General features: G+C 40.8%; 4 protein-coding genes and 1 long non-coding RNA gene across 6 annotated transcripts; 2 read left to right on the top strand and 3 right to left on the bottom strand.

Moving 5' to 3' along the window:
• Positions 1 to 36: 36 nt before the first annotated feature.
• LOC135678246 (pentatricopeptide repeat-containing protein At2g17033-like) lies at positions 37 to 1609 on the bottom strand. The gene is made up of 2 exons (XM_065190823.1): positions 1280 to 1609; positions 37 to 1200 (listed from the first exon to the last, which is right to left on the bottom strand). Exons 1-2 carry the CDS (start codon positions 1577 to 1579, stop codon positions 148 to 150), a joined length of 1353 nt encoding a protein of 450 aa, XP_065046895.1. The 5' UTR covers positions 1580 to 1609; the 3' UTR covers positions 37 to 147.
• LOC135581802 (phytosulfokine receptor 1-like) lies at positions 1581 to 3828 on the bottom strand. Its single transcript, XM_065190821.1, has one exon. The coding sequence runs from the start codon at positions 3821 to 3823 to the stop codon at positions 1622 to 1624; it is 2202 nt and encodes a 733-aa protein (XP_065046893.1). The 5' UTR covers positions 3824 to 3828; the 3' UTR covers positions 1581 to 1621.
• A 4473-nt stretch (positions 3829 to 8301) lies between these two features.
• On the bottom strand, positions 8302 to 9929 carry LOC135678245 (uncharacterized). Its single transcript, XR_010514875.1, has 2 exons — positions 9789 to 9929; positions 8302 to 9716 (listed from the first exon to the last, which is right to left on the bottom strand). It is a non-coding gene; the product is annotated as an uncharacterized LOC135678245 (long non-coding RNA).
• Positions 9930 to 10090: 161 nt separating this feature from the next.
• LOC135678244 (phytosulfokine receptor 1-like) lies at positions 10091 to 13953 on the top strand. Its single transcript, XM_065190820.1, has 2 exons — positions 10091 to 10215; positions 10409 to 13953. Exon 2 carries the CDS (start codon positions 10492 to 10494, stop codon positions 13696 to 13698), a length of 3207 nt encoding a protein of 1068 aa, XP_065046892.1. The 5' UTR covers positions 10091 to 10215; positions 10409 to 10491; the 3' UTR covers positions 13699 to 13953.
• Positions 13954 to 15776: 1823 nt separating this feature from the next.
• LOC103990680 (zinc finger CCCH domain-containing protein 32) lies at positions 15777 to 22336 on the top strand. 2 transcript variants are annotated; one of them, XM_018829110.2, is made up of 4 exons: positions 15777 to 15935; positions 16026 to 16236; positions 19170 to 19280; positions 19878 to 22336. In XM_018829110.2, the coding sequence occupies exons 2-4, from the start codon at positions 16123 to 16125 to the stop codon at positions 21870 to 21872; spliced, it is 2220 nt and encodes a 739-aa protein (XP_018684655.2). In that variant the 5' UTR covers positions 15777 to 15935; positions 16026 to 16122; the 3' UTR covers positions 21873 to 22336. The 2 variants fall into 2 exon arrangements, with proteins under 2 accessions (XP_018684655.2, XP_065046891.1); XM_065190819.1 differs by having other exon boundaries at positions 15782 to 15935; positions 16020 to 16236.
• Positions 22337 to 23012: the final 676 nt, after the last annotated feature.

Genomic DNA, 23012 nt, shown 5'->3' with positions numbered 1-23012 from the left:
AATAATGATGTTTGCATGTTTAGTATCAATTCAGCGTTGAATGAATTCGCGCCATTATTATTATTATTATTTTTTGTTGTGTTGCATTGTCGATCTGCAGGTATTCATCAGCTATGTGAGAACAGTGTGCAGGTTGGTGTTGCTGAATCAGCACATCCATTCCCACACTGCTTTGCCGCGAGCAACGAACCTGCCGGGATTCTTCGAGTCGATCCTCATCGGGCTGCTCGTCCGAAACATCATCTCCGAGACCAGATCTTTTATGGGCGATCGTCCCCTTCGCTCGCTGTGCTTCCCCGACCCGCAGATGACCGAGATCTCCAGAGGAATCACATCCTCCTCCCGGAATCGTCGCCTGAGTTCCTGCATCCACTTCAACAGGATGATGTATGCTGCGGCGACGTGCAATCCATGGAGGTCCAGCTTTGATCCAGACGGCGACCACTCGGAGATGTCAGCCAACACAGATGAGCTTGTCAGTTCTTGGACCAGCAGTGCCTCTGTTCTTGAGGATGACTCGTTCTCCAGCTTCTGCAGCAGTTCCTCCATCGAGAGAGGAAGAGATCCGGCATCGGATGCGATCGAGACGACCCTTGGACACAAGTTCAGGACGCAGTTGAACGTCCGAATCGAGAACCCGATGCCTTTCTCTCTCATCTTCGTCATCCAGGAAGCCATTTCTGGGAGCTCGCCATGGTGCCCGTAACACGAAAGAACCACGTTGACGCACACGGTGTCGATCGGTAATCCAGCGTCCTCCATCGATCCCACAACCCTTCGCATCTCCGACAACAGCCCTGATCGCCCATAACTTTGGATGACCGATCTGAACTCGAAAGGCGAAGGCTTGCATCCCGACGAAGCCATCTCCTTCAGCTTCGTCTCCGCCTCGCCAGGCATTCCCATCAAGCACAGGGCTTTGATCATCGACTCGTAAGGCCTCCTCCCGGCGAAGGGAACTTCTCGCAACCGCGCGTATGTCTCGAGAACTGGTTGCTCCAGTCCTTGCTCGGAGAAGCACTCGATGAGGTCGCAGTAGAAGAGGGCAAGGTCTCGATGGGTCTTTGACCTCGAGACCGCATCCAAGGTTAGGGTTTCAGCCTCGGCGCAGCGTCCTTGCTTCTCGAGCAAAGCGACGACGGTGGCCGCGAGCTTCGGCTTCCAGCTGAACCAACTGGCTTCGCTGATCCGCTCGTAGAGCTACAGAAAACGATCAATCCGGAATCGTTCCGTCTCAATCGGGACGGAAAGGGGGAAGAAAGAGGGAGCGGGAACTCACGGGGGGCGCGAAAGGGGAGGAGAGGGAGAGGAAGCTGGAGAGGGCGTGGAGGGCAGCAGGCTTGGATGAAGCGGCGAGGAACTTCCTGATGAGGCGGTCGGCGGCGGAGGGGTCGTCAGCAGAAGCGCCGCGGAGGTCGGAGACGAGGCGGTCGGCGTGCTTCCGGCGGCCGGCCAGCGCGCAGCGGAGGGCGGCGTAGGAGGGCGAGAACGAGGCTGCCGTTGCCCAGAGTAACGCCATCCTCGCACGGCCGTCAAGCACTCGACAGGTACAAAGCTTCCCTTGCCGATTGACACTCATATAAATAGGCAAAACATATGGTGGGCTATCATTGTTACACACTCAGCAGTACATGACACTTCCAGAATGACTTTTTAATACGACGCGGTAAGCAACAGCAAGAAGGATAATTGTCACAATTCCAACTCCAATTCCAATCAACAAACTCACTATGGCAGATTTGGTTTTGTTTTCTTTTAGGGTCACTGTGTTATTTTCTCTGCTTGCAGGTGGTAAAGGATCTTTGGATTCGCAGGGTGATGAGAGAAGGTCACAGAGCCCAGGGTTGCCTTCAAAGTCAGATCTTGAGAAGGTTGAAAACTGGCCTTCAGCAGGGACTCGTCCGACTAAATTGTTATATGCCACATCAAATTTTGACAAGAAACTAAGATTGGTGAGAGAGGAAGGTATTGCTCCTGTGAGATTATTGTGTGACAAATCCAAGATCTCTAAGCTTGTCATGCCCGACAGCTCTGCCGGTATGTTTCCCGAAAGATTATTCCAGCTCAAGTCCAACACATGGAGAACTACAAGGTTCCTGAATCCTGGCAAAATCTGCCCAACAAGCATATTATCACCCAGAATCAGTGATGGGGGGAAGCTGCTGACCTGATTATACTGCAAGCCCTTTCTACTTGAATTCCTCTTGATGAAGAATGGGAAGTTCTCCGTTGAGCTACCTCGCGGTGACTTGCTGCCAGACATAAGGCTCTTCATTTGTGTCAAGCTATTAGGAAGCTGTCCACCGAGGGAATTATTTGATAGATCCAAGTAAAAGAGGTCGTCAAGGTTCCCAACCCATTTTGGGATTGATCCAGATAAGCGGTTGAATGAGATATCCAAGACCTTCAATCGGGTCAAGTTTGCCAGCCATGATGGAATGGAACCTGTGAGAGCACAGTTTGCGATGACAAGTAACTCCATCTTCTCGAAACCTTGAATTCCATCTACTGGCATCATTTCACCACCATGGAAGTTCCTTGTCAAGACCAAACTAGTAAGTTTCGGGCAATACTGCAGGATTTGCAAGGCCGATGATATGTTAGAGAAGTGGTTACTAGTGAGAGACAGATCAAAGAGTGACGTGAAGTTCTTGAAGCTGTGGGGGATTTCTCCAGTAAGATTGTTTTCAGCAAGATCCAAAGTTTTGAGTTGCACACAGTGGGGAAGCAGGTCGGGGATGGGGCCAGAAAAAGAATTTGAACCGAGATTGAGGGTGCTTAATTTGGACATTGCAGTGCAATTGAGATTGATTTCACCACTAAGGGAGTTGTTGTTCAGATTCAGCACTCTGAGCGATGACAAGTCCGACAAGGAAGAAGGCAAATTACCTTCGAGTTTATTGGACTGAGCAGAGAAAGACTCGAGCTTTGCGAGGCTGCCAAACACATCTGGGATGAACCCAGAGAATCTATTAAGGGATAGATCGATCTCGACAAGGTTGGAAAGATTACTCATGTTTGTGCTGAGATCGCCGGAGAACTGGTTCCCCTGGAGGAATAACTGCGTCATGGATGTCATGTCGAACAAAGCATCCGGCAAGTCTCCACCGAGGTCGTTCATGCTGAGCCAGAGCTCGGTGAGGGAGCTGCAGCTCTTGAGACCTCTGGGAAGGTCGCCGTAGAACCTGTTCTCCGAGAAGCGGAGAATTCTTATCTTGGCTGAGGAATTGCAGATGCCGGCATCAATCGGGCCGTAGAAATCGTTGGAAGTGAGGTCGAAGGATGTCAGATTGCTGGAGCCTCCGAGGATCGGGTGGCCGCCGGTGAATTGATTGTAAGAGATGTTGAACACTTGAATCGCCGGAAGGCTCAGGTTCGATGGAATCACTCCCTCGAGCTGGTTCGTGCTGAGATCGATGAACTCCAGCAGATGTAGTCGGAGCAGCTGCGGGGGAACCACTCCTTGCAGATAATTCACAGAAAGGTCGAGCCTTTTCAGCTGATCCAATCCGGCCAACGAATAGGGAATCGAACCTCTCAAGCTCTTTCCGCCGAGATCCAATCCGACCACCCTCCTCCCGTTTACCGTCGGAGGGCCGCAGGTGACTCCAGGCCAGTCGCAGCAGGAACCGGAAGAAGAGCCATTTAGAACCCACCCCAGTTTAGCCAGATCGAGCTCATTCGCGAAGCCCAGCAACGCGTTGAGATCCTTGGAATCGCAAGTCTGGTTCAGAGAAAACGCCTGTCGAGCTCGAATCAAGAAGAACAAGAAGCAGCAGGCGCGCACCGAGAGCAGGGCCAAGAAGCCTTCCCTGGGTACCATCAGAACTGAGATCTTGACTCCGTAGAGAAGACGAAGGTCTTCTCATGTCAGAAATAATAAAATAAAATAAAATCCAATTTTGAATCTTAAAAAAAATATCTTCAATGCTTTATTTATTAAGATTTTTTTTTTTATTATAAAGACGAATTATTACTCTCGTCTCTTTCTTTACATTAAAAAAAATAATTAATTTATTTTTAAAATAATATTAAATCATATCATTTTTAAAATTTTTTAAAAAAATTAAGATCCATTTTTTACGATCTCATTTTGACTATGAATCTTTTAAACTTTTATGATTTACTATTTAAAATAATTTTTATATTTTAAAATAATTAAAATTTATTTTAACTCATATCGTTTAACCACTTAAATCCTTATTATTTACTTATATCTAAAATAACTCGTACATTTTAAAAAACGTAACATATAAGTCACTCTCGTCATATTTGAGTTATGGGCACCGATAAGTGACTTGCTAATTCTCTCAACTCTCGACTTATGGGCACCGATACCACTCTTTACTTACCAACTCATTTCCCTTGTTTCAAGAGCTTGAATATGATCGAAATCTAATACAACTCTTTGGTACCCAACTCCTTACTCTCTTTAAGAAACCTAAAAAAAAGATAGGTGTGCACCGTGATATATGATCATGAGCCCAAACTACAGCTTCTTTAACCACTACATCTTTTGTATAAATTCGGTTGGTATAAGATATTGATTAATATAGGATAGGCATACCTTATATCTACGAGCTTATTGACACACGACACGACGATGCCCTTTCCTTTCCTCGCATAGCCTCTTATACGGTTCTTGCTTCTTATCCTTGTTCTATATGATGCTCGCTTAACGACGAAGGGAATCTCGAAAGCCCCGTAAGCAAATCAACCTTTTTGATAACTTGGGTGAAGAGAAGAATCCAGGTAGTTAGCAACTGAGAATAGAATACAATCGAACTCTATCGATGGAAAGGAGAATCAATCTGTTTAGGAGAGTTAGATAGATAACTCTTTAGTCACGAAATAGAATTTCTTTCGTAGGTAGAGTGAGGAGGATCAACATAATCGATCTAGTAGCTTATCCGATGGGGACGAATAGAAGATCATTGTATGTTTAGCATCGAACTGATCGACACACATCTATTTGAAGCAGGATCGAAAGATCCTGAGCTTACCGTTAGTGCAGGAGAGGCTATGTGCATACGACGCCCTGCTAGGCAACAGTGGCTCGATGCTGGTGGTGGTGGTTGCTTCCACAACAACGCCTCCTCCCGTCATTAATGGTGATATTATTTTTTTTAATTTAAATTATACGTGTTATTATATTAATGATTTATTATGAGTCAGTATGCCACGTTAGCAGATTTTAATGTTTGTTAACTCAGACTTGATAGAATAAACTTATATGTTATATTTTTAAAAATATAAGGATTATTTTAGACACGAGCAAAACCATAAGGACTTAAGTGATTCATGACTAAAACTATAAGGACTAAAATGGATCATTTTTAAACTTAAATTATACATGTCATTATATTAATAGTTTACTATGAGTCAGCATACCACGTAAGTAGATTCTAACGTCTATTAAGTCAAACTTGACGGGTGAGACTTATATGTTATGTTTTTTTAAAATATAAGGATTATTTTAGACATAAATAAATTATAAGAGCTTAAGTGATCCATAATCAAAACTACAAAGGTTAAAATGGATCTTAAATAAACTATTAATATTATTTTGTGTCAATGATTCATACCCAAGTTAATGAATTAATTATAAAGATTTCTATTGGTAACTCTTTTTTATTATTTATAATATTATTTTAAATTTTTTAATATTTCTATGATATCCTTATATAAATTAACACAAATATTATTATTATTATTATTATTATTATTATTATTATTATTATTATTATTATTATTATTCACTATCGTTGAAGAGGCGTTGACAGAGTAACATTGATAGCATTGAACGATGTCGAGTAAAGTTTTTATCCACCTACGTTAGATCATCGAGCAATGCCCGTTGAGCAATGTCGGATGACTAGCGATGTTAGCATAACTAGGGTTTCGACAAATGAAATAAGGGATTGTAAAAAAAATAAAATTGATACTTGAAAGATTATGAATAATAAAATTATATATATATATATATATATATATATATATATATATATATATATATTTTAAGGGTTGCCAATAAAGAAAAGCATTACCAATAGTAAGCTTCTTAGTTATTCCTAACAATTCATACTTGATAAGGGAAATCTGTTGTGTTTCCCTCTGTGAATGTTCCTAATAGCTGTAATCCACTAAATCACTTTCAATATGAGATTTGAAAGGTATAAATGTTCCTTATCACCATCATTAACTTTGCCAAAAAGCCATTTGCATTTATCCTAGAATATGCTGCAATCTCCTCTCTGGAAACGTAGCATTTCAGTGCTGACCTAATGATGTCACCACCTCTCTTTCTTTGCTGAGTGATTCTTAGTTAGCTAATAGATCTTTCCACTGTGAGCAGGCTGCAGTGATATGGCTGACCCCAAAGAGATCTACTAAGCTTTTCTTTAGTCTACCATGGTGATTTGCTTGTTGTCTTCTTTGGGCATTCACAAATGCCAAACTTGTTATACCACACATTCAAACATCTTTTAATGATCTACCGCCATGGCAAAAGCACTTTGAAGTGGCTGGCACTATAAACTGATTCATGTAGTGGTCATTGCTCCTCCCATGGAAAGAAAGCTTTTCAAGATTGAGAAAGGCCAAGCATGGCTAATGGAGAGTCACAATCAACTAAACAGACTGCATGACACCACTAAATAGTCATATTCTCCACAATGTCATCCATGACCAATGTAGTTGTCACTGCAATACAGAGATTAATAACTATTCATGTTAACTCTGAGTCAGGAAACATATACAGGTATTAAAATTTCTTGGTCAGTAGGATCTTGAAGCTTTTGCATATCAAGTTGGATTATTGGGTCTCTGAAACTTTCAAGTCAAATGTTGTTAAGCCATATCAATTGCTCCATTCATCCCCTTCCTTCTTATGCAACTAAACTCTGTGACTCCAATTGCATCTCTTCTTAAGACTTTGTGCTTATCAGTGAGCAATTTATATTGATCTTACTGGCTCACCACTAACCAGAAAAATACATGTAATTCCTGCTTAAGTAGCTTTTCTGAAATAGTTGCAATTAGGTTGGAATTATATTTTCAATGTTTTGTTTGTTCAGAACTCATGTACATATTTATCACTTGATGTTTCACTCAGAAATGATGTTTTAGTGAACAAGCACATAGTTCATTACATAAAAAGCATCACTTTTCACAACCAATGCCTTATTTTCCCACCTCAAATCAAGTCATTGTTGTGCCACTGTCACTTGGTTATGAGTGTGAGGGGCATCATTCAAGGACCAGATCTCTTCCCTCTTAATCAACAAAGACCTTTTTTTAGTTCAGGTCAACCCCATCCACTTGTAGTTCAAAATGATACACTCATAAGCCAGTGCAGATATGGCCACGAGCTGTCACTTATTCTCAGCCTAAAATAATTAGGATCTCCAAAAAGATTTGCCCAACTTATGAAGTGATATAGTATTGTAGCACACTACAAGATTGAAGCAGTTGAACCTCCAGCTGAACTTTTCAATATACAAAGCACTTGAATAGGATTGCTCCACAGCACTATCTTAACCCACAGTGTTGTAGGCATGCTCTAGTAGAATCCTCATTTTCTTCTTGCTATCTGTTGCAATAGTCCATAGGGATACTTTTGAACAGGATCAAATTATCCAAATCAACTTAGAGATGATGGACTCTTTGTTCTTTTAGCCTATGGTCATTGCTTAATAAGCTCTGAGGACTGTAACACAAATTCCAGAGACAGATGACACAGAAGTGATGGCTGGTAACCCTTTCTTTTCCACTTCTTATTACAAGGGTTAGCCATGGATTAGAATTTGTTTCCAAATCCACATGTAATTGTGTATTTTGAGCTTGTCCGCTAAACGTAAGTGCTCAAACTTTGTCCCCAGATTTTGACAGAGGTTATTGTACTTGAGGTGTTAGTTAACGCATTATCCTTTGCGGTAAAAAATATGAGCATCAAGTTGTGAAACTTGTAATAATTCTTGAGTCAGAAAACAACTTCTCTATATTGATAGCTTTCAATTTAAACAAATCCAAGTAGTTTGAGGAGATCCTTTTTTATAGTAATACTAAGTTCTGACTGTAGAATGGGTCTTCCAAGTTCTCTTTGATTTTTTTCCCCAACATATTTAATATATGCATATGTTTTTGTTGATTGACTATAACCTTTTTCCCTAATATTGTAACTGAAGTCAACAAAAGAAGCTTGATTTCTATTAGGTTTGCTCTCATTAATGCCAGATTACAAACACTTGGACAATCTTTTATGCAATGATGTCAACAACCAAGGTGTTCAAGCTCATGATATCCAATACTCTTAACCTCTTCTCGATTCTTATTCAGCAATCAAACATTCATTCCAAGACATTGGTGATTGGAGCAAGAGAGAATGAGGAGAGCAGAAACTGGTTCCTGGTTCCAACTAAAATCACTTTCAGAATACAAGCTTATTTGAGTTAAGACTTCTGAGTGTGATAGGATAAAATGTGTGCATATGCATGCCCTGCATAACAAATTGCCTTGCTACCCATCTACTCCATTGTCAGTCTCTTTGGCCATTTATTGCCTGCATATAAAAATTACTGGCACATCTGAAAACATATTGGAGGTCTTGTTCACTCAACTAAGGGCTTGTTTGATGTAATTTTATATTTCTTTCTTTTTCTGCTCTTGAATTTTGTTTTATTACAGAATTAATTCAGCGGTTGAATTGGACCCAAACTAAAAAGAGCATATCTAGTACACGAGACTCACGAGGATCCTGCTAATGTTGGGTCCGAAAAAATTCAATGCACACAACCTTACAATCTTACCTCTAAAGATGAGAGCTTGTCAGATTGTAATATGCAATGACCAAACACGGCAAAATAACTGATGTTTTTGTGGCTAGTGGTGCACAGCTACTTTTGCCTAATGCTTTACTCTCCATTAACATAGTTTACAGTATTTTGAGCAACTTGTCATATCTTTGTTTAACCTTTTGTAAAGAATCAACCAGATTTGCTTCTTTTAGTTTCACTCCCTTAACTCTCTGTGGTAACAGGGAGTTAAGGGCAGCATCCTTGGATTGGTTCTTCAAGTCAAGCTAATCAATTCCCTCCATTTCTAGTAAGTTATGAGGTATTTCTTACAACTAGACAATATCTACATTTTATCAAGATAAAAATGCATATATCAATTCAAATGTGCCTTGAGTATGAAAACTTATCACTTACCTCCTCCCCTTCCTGTTTGAACTTTGATTTGTGAAGATGGAGACTGCTGCATGCAGTGAGTAGAAAATTCTTCCTTATGTGTAATGCACGAGGTCAGTAATGCAGCCTCACCAATTCAAAGGCCATGGCTGGTAGCACTCAGTCAACTCCTACTGCATTCTTCATGGCACACTGAATCAGAATCCACAGATCTTGGACACCCCACACAGTGAGCACCTGCGGTTCAAGCTGTTAGCTATTGGACATTATAACAAGCAGTTGGCCTGCAATTTGACCCGGGAAATGCGCCCATCAAGTCAAGATTCTGGAAGTTCTTCGGGAGGAATAGGCAGAAATAGAGCCAGTGGGAAGATCTTGCGTCTGAAAGCAAAGATGCCTTCTTTTTTTTCTTGCGGCGGCAGCAAAAGTCCCCCTTTCGAAAAGAAGGATGATGTTGCTTCCCAACGAAAGCAGAGGGGTTGATGATGTTCCATTAATACTTCCTTCTTTTCCTCTGAGCGTTTTAGGCTGGTAGTTGAAGTAGATGTTCAAACAGACTCGAATTAAGCTTCAAGAGAGTAGACCAGATCGAGAAAATACCAGCAAAATTACGGTTAATCGAGCATTATTTGCGTTCGCGACGGAGCCAACAGTCGCTTTTGGGAGAGGAGAAGGGTACGAGACATATCTCGGCGTGTCGGCCCAATTCTGACCTTAGACCTGCCTCCCTCGCCTCGTGCCGCTGGATTCGCCGGTTACCCCACGGTTCTTGCTTCCTACGCCTGGTCAACCTCTCTCTCAAGCTTCCTTATTCCTCCAGTCCCAAGCGTCATCAACCCACGGAGTAACGCGTTGTTAAATGCCGTCGATGACAAAGAAAAGGGAGGAAGTTTTGCTTCCCTTCGGATACGTAATCTCCATAATGTTGTGTTGGTCCAATGGCTCCGTAGCAGCGTTCAATCAGAGACAACGGGGAAGAAGGAAAAGGGCACATGCAATAAGAAGAGAAAGCTAGCAGAACAAAGCGGTGTCGAAACCGAACTCTCTCTCTCTCTCTCTCTCTCTCTGCGTCTCTTTCTATCGCATTGGATCCTCGTCCTTTCAGATTTGTCTCCCTTCTGCTGTACTCCTGTGGAACCTTCGAAGTCTCATATCTCCACCATTCCGCCCTCCTCCTCCTCCTCCTACTCCTCCTAGTCTGATTTGTTCTGCTTTGGTAGGTGTATACATCCATCGATGCTGCAATCCCGAAAGCTACCAAAGAAGGGAAGGGGCTCTCGTTATCATTGATGGGCGCTTCCGCATGAGAAGACCCTCCTTTGCCCTAGTCGCCCTATTTCCCCGCGTAAAAGACTCGATTTTGATGACACACAGGGGAGGCTTCTGGGCGCTGCTCTCGGTGCGCGCATGCTGCTTCTTCTTGTTCTCCTTCTTGATTCGAGCTCGACTGGCTTTTTCTCAGAACCAGACTTGCGAGTCCAAGGATCTCAACGCGTTGCTGGGCTTCGCGAATGAGCTCGATCTGGGGTGGGTTCTAAATGGCTCTTACTCCGGTTGCTGCGACTGGCCTGGAGTGTCCTGTGGTCCTCCGACGATCAACGGCAGGAGGGTGGTCGGATTGGATCTCAGCAGAAAAAGCTTGAGAGGCTCGATCTCTGATTCATTGGCCGGATTGGATCAGCTGAAAAGGCTCGACCTTTCTGTGAATTTTCTGCAAGGAGTGGTTCCCCCGCAGCTGCTCCGATTACCTCTGTTGGAGTTAATCAATCTCAGCACGAACCAGCTCAAAGGAGTGATTCCATCGAATCTGAACCTTCCGGCGATTCAAGTGTTCAACATCTCCTACAATCAATTCACCGGCAGCCACCCGATCCTCGTAGGTTCCAGCAATCTGACATCCTTCGACCTCACTTCCAACGATTTCTACGGCCCGATTGATGCCGGCATCTGCAATTCCTCAGCCAAGATAAGAATTCTCCGCTTCTCGGAGAACAGGTTCTACGGCGACCTTCCCAGAGGTCTCAAGAACTGCAGCTCCCTCACCGAGCTCTGGCTCAGCATGAACGACCTCAGTGGAGACTTGCCTGATGCTTTGTTCGACATGACATCCATGACGCAGTTATTCCTCCAGGGGAACCAGTTCTCCAGCGATCTCAGCAAAAACATGAGTAATCTTTCCAACCTTGTCGAGATCGATCTATCCCTTAATAGATTCTCTGGGTTCATCCCAGATGTGTTTGGTAGCCTCGCAAAGCTCGAGTCTTTCTCTGCTCAGTCCAATAAACTTGTAGGTAATTTACCTTCTTCCTTGTCGAAATTGTCATCGCTCAGAGTGCTGAATCTGAACAACAACTCCCTTAGTGGTGAAATCAATCTCAATTGCACTGCAATGCCCAAATTAAGCACCCTCGATCTTGGTTCAAATTCTTTTTCTGGCCCCATCCCTGACATGCTTCTCCAATGTGTGCAACTCAATACTTTAAATCTTGCCAAAAACAATCTTACTGGAGAAATCCCCCACAGCTTCAAGAACTTCACTTCACTTTCTGATCTGTCTCTCACTGGTAACCACTTCTCTAACATAACATCAGCCTTGCAAATCCTGCAGTATTGCCCGAAACTTACTAGTTTGGTCTTGACAAGGAACTTCCATGGTGGTGAAATGATGCCAGTTGATGGAATTCAAGGTTTCGAGAAGATGGAGTTACTTGTCATTGCAAACTGTGCTCTTACAGGTTCCATTCCATCATGGTTGGCAAACTTGACCCGATTAAAGGTATTGGATATCTCATGGAACCGCTTATCTGGATCAATCCCAATGTGGCTTGGGAACCTTGACAATCTCTTTTACTTGGATCTATCAAATAATTCCCTCAGTGGACAGCTTCCTAATAGCTTGACACAAATGAAGAGCCTTATGTCTGGCAGTAAGTCACTGCAAGTTAGCTCAATGGAGAACTTCCCATTCTTCATCAAGAGAAATTCAAGTAGAAAGGGCTTGCAGTATAATCAGGTCAGCAGCTTCCCCCCATCACTGATTCTGGGTGATAATATGCTTGTTGGGCAGATTTTGCCAGGATTCAGGAACCTTGTAGTTCTCCATGTGTTGGACTTGAGCTGGAATAATCTTTCGGGAAACATACCGGCAGAGCTGTCGGGCATGACAAGCTTAGAAATCTTGGATTTGTCACACAATAATCTCACAGGAGCAATACCTTCCTCTCTCACCAATCTTAGTTTCTTGTCAAAATTTGATGTGGCATATAACAATTTAGTTGGACAAGTCCCAACTGGAGGCCAATTTTCAACCTTCTCAAGTTCTGACTTTGAAGGCAACTCCGAGCTTTGTGGCATTCACTTGTTACCTTGCAAATCCAAAGATCTTCTACCATCAAGAGTCAAAACACATAAAAGAGCTGCCAGAATAAGCATGGCAGTTGGAATTGGAATCGGGGCAAGTTTTCTTCTTGGTGTTGTCTACTGGATTATATTAGGACGGCATTCTGGAAAACACGAAGACAATCCAAAGGTGGTGGCACATGCAGATGAAAGCTCAGATGCAGCTGGTTGCAGTATAGTTCTTTTGTTTCACAAGGATAGCAAGGAGCTAAACATTGATGACATATTGAAGTCCACCAACAATTTTAATCAGGCTTTTATTGTTGGTTGTGGAGGATATGGTCTGGTCTACAAAGCTACGCTGCCTGATGGAAGGAACATAGCGATCAAGCGGCTTTCTGGTGATTTTTTTCAGGTAGAAAGGGAATTTCAAGCTGAGGTGGAAACTCTTTCTAGAGCCCAGCATAGGAATCTGGTTTCACTGCAAGGATGTTGCAAGTTCGGCAATGATAGACTGTTAATCTACTCATACATGGAGAATGGAAGCTTGGACTACTGGCTTCATGAGAAACATGAAGGAAGCTTGATGCTGGACTGGGGAAAAAGGCTTCAGATCGCTCTAGGAGCAGCAAGGGGATTAGCATATTTGCATGAGTCTTGTGAGCCTCATATACTTCACCGTGATATCAAATCGAGTAATATCCTTTTAGATGAAGAATTTGAAGCTCATTTGGCAGATTTTGGGCTTGCTAGACTCATTTCGCCTTCTGAGACCCATGTGACAACAGAGTTAGTTGGAACTTTAGGTTACATCCCTCCGGAGTATGGACAATCTCCTGGTGCTACTTTTAAGGGTGATGTATATAGTTTTGGCATTGTACTCTTGGAACTACTTACCAGTAGGAGGCCTGTCGATATGTGCAAACCAAAAGGCAGCAGGGATGTGGTATCATGGGTGCTTCAGATGAAGAAAGAGAGACGGGAGGCTGAGGTTTTTGATCCTTGTATATATGATAAGGATGACAACAGCCAGATATTGAGGATGCTTGAACTTGCATGCCTTTGTGTAAGTGAATCTCCTAAACTGAGACCATCAACCAATCAACTAGTTTCATGGCTCGAAGAGATCTGTTCAAATGGCCAATTGACAACATTGCGATATGCAAACTGATGCTTTGTTTCTGCTCCTCCCGAATGTGCCAAATGAACTAGAGATCCAGCGTCTCCTGTAAGTGGGTCAGATTAACACTTAATATATGAACAATTAGATGTTTATAATCTATACAAACCCTCAATGCTCAGACTTCCTTTCTTTTTCTTTTCTTGTTATTTTCTTTCTTCTACATAGAAAGGATGTCTCCACGAGTTGTAGGAAAACCATGAAATCTTAATTATATCTACAAAGCTTGTTTTGACTTTTGCTTTACTTGGATCAGTATGTTCCCTCAGTAACTGGGAATAAGACCTGTGGTAATCTTATGTTTGCTACGTTAAATATAAAGTATGTTTCTTATATTAAGATGCTTAATTGTGAGATGACATGTATTCACAACATGCAACATAGGTCATAAATAAAAATTCCAGTAGTTTTGCTGCATATATATGCCAGGTAAAATTTTGACTGTAAGGCTTTCTAATGATAGACTTGATCATGTACGTGCTGCTTCTACTAAAATCTTACTAATGTAAGGCCACTGTTAGCCTTTTTAGTTTGGTTCATGTAATGAGCACAAGCATCAGTTGTATGTCAAGTAGTTGTACCATTTTACCGGTGAAAAGGGCAATATTTGCAGCAGAAGAAAACCAACAAAATATAATGAGGCGAAAGCATAAAGATCAATTTAGTAGAACAAGTGTTACGAATATACTTGCTAATCTCTGCTTTTGTAAACCTAGGATCTTAACTTTGCTGAATTAGGTGTGTAATAGTCAACAACCTAATTATCACCACAGGTGCATCTCAATTATCTTCATATGAAAAAAAATCAGAAAGTAGAGAGTTGATTAGAACACTCGGTAAGCATCTGGGAAACTGAAAACACAGATATGAGACAGGCTTAACTGTGTGCTTACTTGTTTACCGGAAGTAAAACTTCATGAAATAAGAAGCCCAGTTGAGTTCTTAAGGAACTTCACCATCATGTTCATCTTCATTGACCCATTCAAAACCTACATCTCATCCATCAAACGAACACAAAGTGGATGTAGAAAATTTCTGATGGTTATACTCCACATCAAGTCTTCTTCCACAACCTCACTGCACTGATGATACACCACCTGGATAAAGATGACTGTTGTGTTCTTCTTGAGGGTTTATATCACCATAGTGACCATTAATTGGTTGTAATCTGTCTATTAGTTCTCTTTTTACCTTTTTGCTGCTTTGAGGCAGAGTAGAAACTGGCAACAATATCAGAACACTCATGCTGTAGAAAAGAATTATGACCATGTTTCCTAGTGGATATATATATATATATATATATATATATATATATATATATAGAAAGAAATTCTTGAAATTTGTTTAATCAGCAATCATATTGAGAGGATCTCAAATATTTCTTAGTTACTGACATGTATTTTTGAAAATTCTTTAAGTATAAATAATTTTAATTGTGTGAAAGAATTTTATTGAAAATTTTATTTCTTTTGATTGAAGAAAAAAAATTAAAAATCTATTTTAGGATTTTTTTTTTTTGTTTACTGTTAGGATGATAAATATTTTAAAAGTTCCTTATTTTTTTTTATAATAACATAAAATTTGGATTTGGATTAAAAGTAGAATGCATTTATCTTCAGTATACTGTGAATTACTTTCATTTGATGATCTATTTATGAAGGTAAATCTCATGCCCGTTATTGCTAGTTTATGTCATGCCCAAAACATCACCTAAAGGATACAGTATTAACTTGTTAGAACGAATTCTATTCGGATTCGGATTTATCCGGGTCCACAAATCGCAACCCGACAACATCAGTCACGTGACCTGAAGAGCTCGTAACCCGACCGATCTGACTCGGCCTGATCTTGATGTCAGATTCCAGTTGGATCCGACGGTCGAGAGAGGACGCCCCGGCGTAATTGCAACCCTTCGGGAAACAACCCCTCGATTCTCCTGATAATTACGGAATGCCACGCCCTCTTCCCACGCTAGTGGGGTTTTTCGTAATATTTTACATGCTGGATATTGTTTTGGTAAATTCGGATAGTTTATTAAGCTCTGGAGAGTGAGATGAATTGGGATTGTATAAGGAGAGAAACGGCGAGACGAACGAAGGGCTTCTCTTCTCTCTCGCGAAGCGAGCGAGAGCGAAAGGTTTCGCTTTTCGTCCTACAAATCCTAAGACGAAACCCTGGGGCGAATGATTTCTCGTCTGTGAATTGAAATCGCGGACTCCTCTCTTCGGGTTTGTCCGATTTCTCTTCCCGCATTGTGAATCACGCCCCGATCCGCTCCTCAGGTCGATATTTCTCTCTTTTCGTGCCCTAAGCTACAGATTCGTCGCTTTTTACCTCGCCTTTTCGATCTACGACGAGTTTGGGATCGGTTGGGGTTGAATCGCTGGTTGCGCAAGGCATTTGAGGGGTTAGGTGATGGAATCTGGCGGCGGGCGAGAAGCGATCCGGCCTGTGACGGCGGAGGAAGAGGCGATGAAGAGGAACACGGACTGTGTCTATTTTTTGGCGTCCCCATTGACCTGCAAGAAGGTGGCTTTTCTCCTCGTGTTGTTTTTTTTTGTTAAATCTTGATTTTAGCTCTTAATAGGAGGTAAAGCTGAAATCTTTTCGCTTTCGCTTGTGAGGTGTATATCCTTGTTTGAGTTTCCTATAAATCCTGTTCCCTTCTTGGTGGAACCCAAAAGTTGCTTGGTGGTGTGAGAACATGAAGCTGGTAGTGGTTGCTAAAAGTTAGGGTTTTGTTGCTAATGGTATTTTGTTCTGGTTATTTTGAGGTCATATGGTGGCAGCTGTTTTAGAATCTTGAAACTTTCCCTTGATGGAAAGCATGAAATTTGAGTGTCAAATGGTGGAAACTGTTTTAGAATCTTGAAACTTTCACTTGATGGAAAGCATGAAATTTGAGTTTGGGGAAGATAAGTCTCGACTGGTTTGTTATGCATGTCCCTGCGGCAGGTTTTAATTATAGACAATTTATTTGGCAGCCTTCTCTCAACGTTTTTAGCTTGGAGAAGTTGTATATGTTGAATATGTTTCATGCAGGGTTTCTTGCCAATGGCTGCTGAGGATGCATCTAAACAATCACTGTATTCTTATATGCAGATCAGAAAGGTCCCGTGATTACATCTTAGGTGTAGTAATTGCTTGGTGCAGGAAGCACCAGTCACCCAATAAAAGGGGATATACTACGTAGGAGAACACTGACTGTTTGTGATGTGTGGGTCACTTTGCAAGATAATATTTAGTCTAGTAAATCCGGTTTTTATGCGCACTTTCAAGAAATATGATATGACAAGACAGAAGATTGAATTTCAGTCAGCAGGGTCCAGCATCATATTGAATTTACATTAGCCTGTTGGTTGCTTTATTGTTTCTGGTATTAATTTATTAGTAACTAACCTAGTTGGGTTGAGTATGTTGGTTATTTGGCTTTTCTTGATGGGATTTCTTATTTATTTAAAGCAATTGTCGTAACATAGTTGATCGAGCCTAGTTTGTTCACGATTTTACTTTGTTGATCTTGAAGTTGATTTATTGTCGGTCTTCATTCCCCCTACATTAATAGAGATGATAGCTATGATTCTCTAAACGAAATCTCATCATTTGCATTCTTTTTCTTGTTATTGTCATGATAGCAAATGTCACACTTTTTTATAATCATTATCTTAGCTTAAGAGGCTTAAGATATATATATATATATATACCCGTGATTTAAATTGGCGCTCGATCGCTCGCTTAGGCGCTCAGGTGAGGCGAGACAATGTCCGAGCACCTCAAGCCTTGACCAGGCGGTGCGCTTCAATGAAGCGTCGCTTGGGTGCCGAGTGCACTCGGGTGATTGAGCTACTGTTAATAGTAGATTGTTAACTATTATTATCATAAAATAGTCCATATTTAGATTTTAGCACTGTTAATTTTTACTTATTAATTATATTTTAATATTTTAGAGTGTATCGTTGCGCTCGGGTGAGTGCCTAGCGCCTCAGGCATTTTTCAGATCTTAGTCCCTTTTGGCGCCTAGCATTATATATATATATATATATATATATATATATATGCAGAAGATATAACTGAATATAACAGAATTCAAATTTCTATATTATTGGATTAGTTATGGACATTTTTCTTTGGGTTTCTGATTGCTAAATAGAAATTTTTTATATGGAAGGAGAAAATTGTACATTGATAAACCAAATGGTTTTCATAGTTACGTACCTGTCTGGGAGGTCAATCAAACTCCTGTGTTGGAACTACCATGACAAGAACTTTTACCAAAAAAGAAACTGAACAACTGTTATCACTAAATGTTAAATGTTTAATTTGAAATATATGTTTGATTGGTCATTTTGACTAATTGATCAGTGCTTTCGGGATGCGTTAGTTATTGGTCATTATTTCTGGGGAGTGTTTGTGTTGGTGCTTTTGTGGTAAGTGATCAATCATTCTTTTGAGCAGTGATGTGATCCATTTTTGAGGGCAGGTGATGACCATTTACCCTTTCAGGGAATTATTCGATTAGTGCATTTAAGCCACATGAGTGGTCAGTTTTTGTTTTTGCAATGAAGCAATTGGGTTGCTTTTGAGGGCATAAGAAATCAATTTTTTTAAATTAAGGATTGACTTGATCAGTGTTTATTGGGCATGTGAGTGATCCTCTTTGATAGCAACATTCATGAGCCAATCAGCATGATAGTATTCATTATTGGTTGTTACATTTCAATAAGACACTCTTGTTTCTTGTGGCCATCAACATGATTTCAATACTAAGATCAGCAAAGGACCCTATAGTGTTAGATGCTGTGGTCAATTTTAGTTGTTGTTGAGTTAGATGCTGGGCCAAATTCTGCTACATTCTGCTGTTTCTCATGTGTTGAAGCAGGTTACCATTCAAGATAATGGTGTGATCATTTATTAAAGTTAAGAAGATTTTAGTTTCCTGGTACTTGTGGACTGCAGACATGTCTTTAAGTTGACTTGTTAAATTTATTCAACACTGTTGAAACGCAACATGACAGATTTATGGAATCTTATATCTGATCCATCCATTTTTTTAACTAATGGTTATGTATTTCTCACATTTTGACTTCCTCTTTCATGTACTTTGACTCGTGTAGAGTTCAGAAGTTTTTAGGTTTTTCTTGGTACTACAGGAACTATTTCTTTTCTTCTTTTTAGGAGGTTAACAAAACTGCTCACTCAGTGAAACCTAAATACAGAATGGTGTTTGCTTACTTATCATTATAGTTAGATGCCGTATGCTCATTCTAACCCTGGTACAGGATCTGATCTCTTAACCTGTGGACTCCATATCTCCATTTTATATGTTGAACTCATGTTTTTCTAGAAAGTAATAGATAATTTTTGTTGCTCATTTTTTTCTGTACTTTGATATATGTCCACTTTGCAATTACTTTCAGAATCATATCTCAAACTGAAAAATAAGAGTGCTTTTGATGATTCAGGGGAGTGATTGTGAGTATCGTCACAGTGAAGGTGCCAGGATTAATCCCAGGGATTGCTGGTATTGGTTAAATGGTAACTGCCTCAATACAAAATGTTCATTCCGCCATCCGGTACGTTAGTTCTACAGTTCATATCTTTGTAGTATATCGCATGCTTTGTGAGAGCCCTTTAGATTATGTTGATGTTGAAATAATCACTTGTTGATTGCTTCCTTTCAACTTGTGTAAGGATTCTATTGAATCCAAGAAATATAGGCCTGCCTGCCATCCACACCAGTATAGATGGAATTTTCTGAGAAAATCTGGCTGTTGATTATTTGTTTTTGACATCTAAATGAGTTGGGATATGCTAGAACTAAGCATGCCCGTGGATGTCATATCTCCCAACATCTCCCAACCAGATGTTGCCATAAATTAAGGGAAGGAAGGAGTTTAGAGGATTAGGGATGCACATTGAGAAATCTTTGAGTATGTCATGAGTTGTATTGTGTATAGGAAAATCCATGCTGATAAATCAAGTAAGTTGCCTGAAAGTTCTGAGCTTCTCCTTTCATCTCGCGGAACAGTGATTATTAAGTACAATGAATAGCTTCATATTATGAATTAGAGTGCACGTCCACTGATTGCCTGTATTCTCTGTGCTTTACTCTGTTTTTACATGTACTAGCATTTTTCATGTGGTGCTCATTGCTGTTGTTTGTTATACAGCCACTCGATTCCCTGTTTGCAAAACCGATGCCTACTTCAGGATCAGTTCCACCTCCTCAAACTGCACCACTAACAAGAGCCCCACCCGCACATTCTCTTTCTAACAATATCAATAAACAAAGTGTTCCATGCCACTATTTCCAATGGGGTCAGTGTTTGAAAGGTGAAAGGTGTCCCTACTTGCATGGGACGCAGGCATCTGTCGCTCTTGTTTCGCAGCAGGCTGCAAAGGCTTCTAAACTTCTTCCTGAACCACCACAAACCAGTAAGAAGGATAGACTGCAGAATGCTACCATGCAACAGAATGTCACTGAACTCAATCTTGATAACCCAAAGACGATTGTTAACATGCAAATTGAAATGCCATCTGCTACCACAAAGCTTGTTACCAAAGCGGAGAATGCTCCTAATGCCGAATTATCTGAAAATAAAAGATTGCCATTTTTTCCACTGGATGATGAGCCTCCTGCAGCGCCACAGAATGTTATTACCACTAACTGTGGTCATACTCTGAGCAAACCATGGAGTCACCAGATACAGGCTACAAATGAGCAACCCGAGAACGGAAGGGATACTGATGAGTTCTTGAGGGAATATTCCCCTGGCTTTGATGTACTTGTGGAAGATGATATTAAAGATCCTGATTACTTTCACAATGAAGATGACTTCAGAATGACGTCAGCTCATGGTGGTCAGAACTTGGAACCTGAAGATGATTATGACTACCACCACAGCGATTATGAACTTATAACCAAGACTGGAAGGGATCGAAGCAATGATAGAGGAAAGTATGACAACTATGAGCAGACCCGTGGAAGGCATGGCTGGGAACCAAAGACTTCTGAGAGGTTTTTGGACAAACCACCATCACATGGAGGAGTGGTGCTTGACAGAGAGGCAAAACTTGATGAGATGGATGGCTCGGATTTACGCCATCAATTACTCAAACAAAGAAGGCTTAATGGTTCAAGATCTACCGATAGTCGTGATGGTCATGGTGAGCACTCTCAAAGGAAGGAGGACAATGTTCAGGAGAGAGATTATGGTCATCATTTCCGAGATCGAAGGCAATTTCCTCCTAAAAATTCCTTGAGCACTCGTCTTCAAGGTAGAATAGCATTCCCTAGGAGATCTTTAACTGATAGGGCGAGCAATTTGCTCTTGGAGAAAGAGAGAGGCAGGGGACTTCAAGGCAGATTGTCACCAGTAAGGCGACTAAACTCCCAAGTGAGGCATCCTGAAAGAATCAGACAGCAACCAACTGAGGAATTTGGTAAAGATAGTAGGAGTATTGGAAACAGGCCATCTAGAAGAGTTGATGCAAATTCTATAGATTTTGCTGGTCCAAAATCTCTTGCAGAGCTGAAAGGTGCAAAGATTAATGATAGTTCTCAAGAGCAATTAATCATAAGTACCAATGTTAATACCAAGCTGATTAAAGCTAAACCTGGAAAAGTTGAGGGGCTTCAGGAATTGGATAATTCACCATTGTTTGAAGGTCCAAGGCCATTGAGTTCCATCCTGAAGAGGAAAAGAGAGATGGCATATGCAGACAATGAAATTTCTACCAGTCAATATGATAGCAATCAAGGTGGTGGAGAATCTGCTATCAATGAATCTGTTTCTGCAGTGATTTTAAGTCTGCAATCAGTTCATCCAGTTGAAGCCGGAAGGGAGGGCGATCATACAATTGGTAGCCACAAAGAACAAGATGTTGGAGCGGTTGATGGTGTGATCACTACAGAAGATGGGGAACTAACATATGATGATATCCAGTCTTCAACCAAAGCTGATGCTGTTGAAACTGAAGATGGTATGGGTTTGGAAAATGTGGAAGAGGAAGAGCTGGAGAATTATTGTCAGAGAGATGGGGGCTTCGATTATGAATCAGGGGATTTTAAAGCAAACAATGATGAGAATGCATTCCAGGGCAATGAAGAGGAGTTGGATGATGAGGATGACTTTGCTAGAAAGGTCAGTGTCATGTTATCGTGAAAGTAGAGGTAAATGGAGATCGGATTTGCTCATTTCACTGTTTTTGAAGAGTTTTCAATCATCAGTATCTTTGAACTTGTTGGAAGATAACCATGGCACTTCGGATTTTAGAAGCAAGCAGTGCCAAAGCCTTTTGCTTTTCATCAGGTCGACGAACAAGAGGCCGAGATGGAAGGATGGAAGGTTCTCCTCAGAGGTTTAAGTTCCCTAGTATCTTGTTTTATCTGATGTTTAACATCACAACTTATTTATTCTGTTCATCAGTGCACCAAATTGATTAGTAATGAATCACCCCACTGGGGTAGGTTTTGGCTTGCCAATTCTGAACTTGTTAATACGGTATCATCGGCACAGATTGATTTAGGTATTCGAACCTGGTAGTTAATATTTGTATGCAAATTTTTCCATCTTTATCGAGTTGTGAACTGCAAGATGTTCTAATAAACCTGGTGTGTTGAGCTTGAGGACATTCTCCTTTTATCTAAGCAAATGAAAAATTTTAGTCTTGCATGGAAGATATACTCGGTCCAAATAGATTACCTACACCTTTGAAATAGGAGATGATCGCATGAAGTTGCGACTTTTACCATTTCAACAGGACCTGTTTAAATTATATCAATGTGATGAGTACACATAGGATAGTTCCTATTAATTATCCATGGAAATAGCTCGGTGTCTCCAAAAGCATGAATAGAGTGTTAGAATTTCCTGAGCAGTGGTGGATCATGTAATATTTTTTTTTCAATTGCATCATCTTGGCATCAGTCCTTTACTTTTTCTAAACATAAAAATAAAGTATTGATTCACAACTTGATGAGCTTAAGTTTTTAGGTTGTGGTGACTTGTACTCCTCTTGTACAGAATTTCTTTTAAAAAGTCAAACTTCTTATGACCATTTGATATGTGATAAGCATTTGAATATCTGACATCTCATATTACACATTTTCTTGTACGATTTAGAGTTCTTGACAACTTGATATAAGAAATGCATTTGAATAGCTGACTTTTCAATTTCGATAGTTTCTTATATGCAAGCTCTGTTTTGCATGCGTGTAATATGGTCAAGGCCCAGTGGTAGTGAAGATAAAATGCAGAAAGCTCTTCAATAACAGTAACAGTTAGTACTCTGCTGCATCAAAA

Source organism: Musa acuminata, chromosome BXJ1-7, assembly GCF_036884655.1.
Source record: "Musa acuminata AAA Group cultivar baxijiao chromosome BXJ1-7, Cavendish_Baxijiao_AAA, whole genome shotgun sequence".
Classification (NCBI taxonomy): domain Eukaryota; kingdom Viridiplantae; phylum Streptophyta; class Magnoliopsida; order Zingiberales; family Musaceae; genus Musa; species Musa acuminata.
The sequence above is the reverse complement of the archived record's forward strand: the minus strand, read 5'-3'. Positions and strand labels throughout refer to the sequence as shown.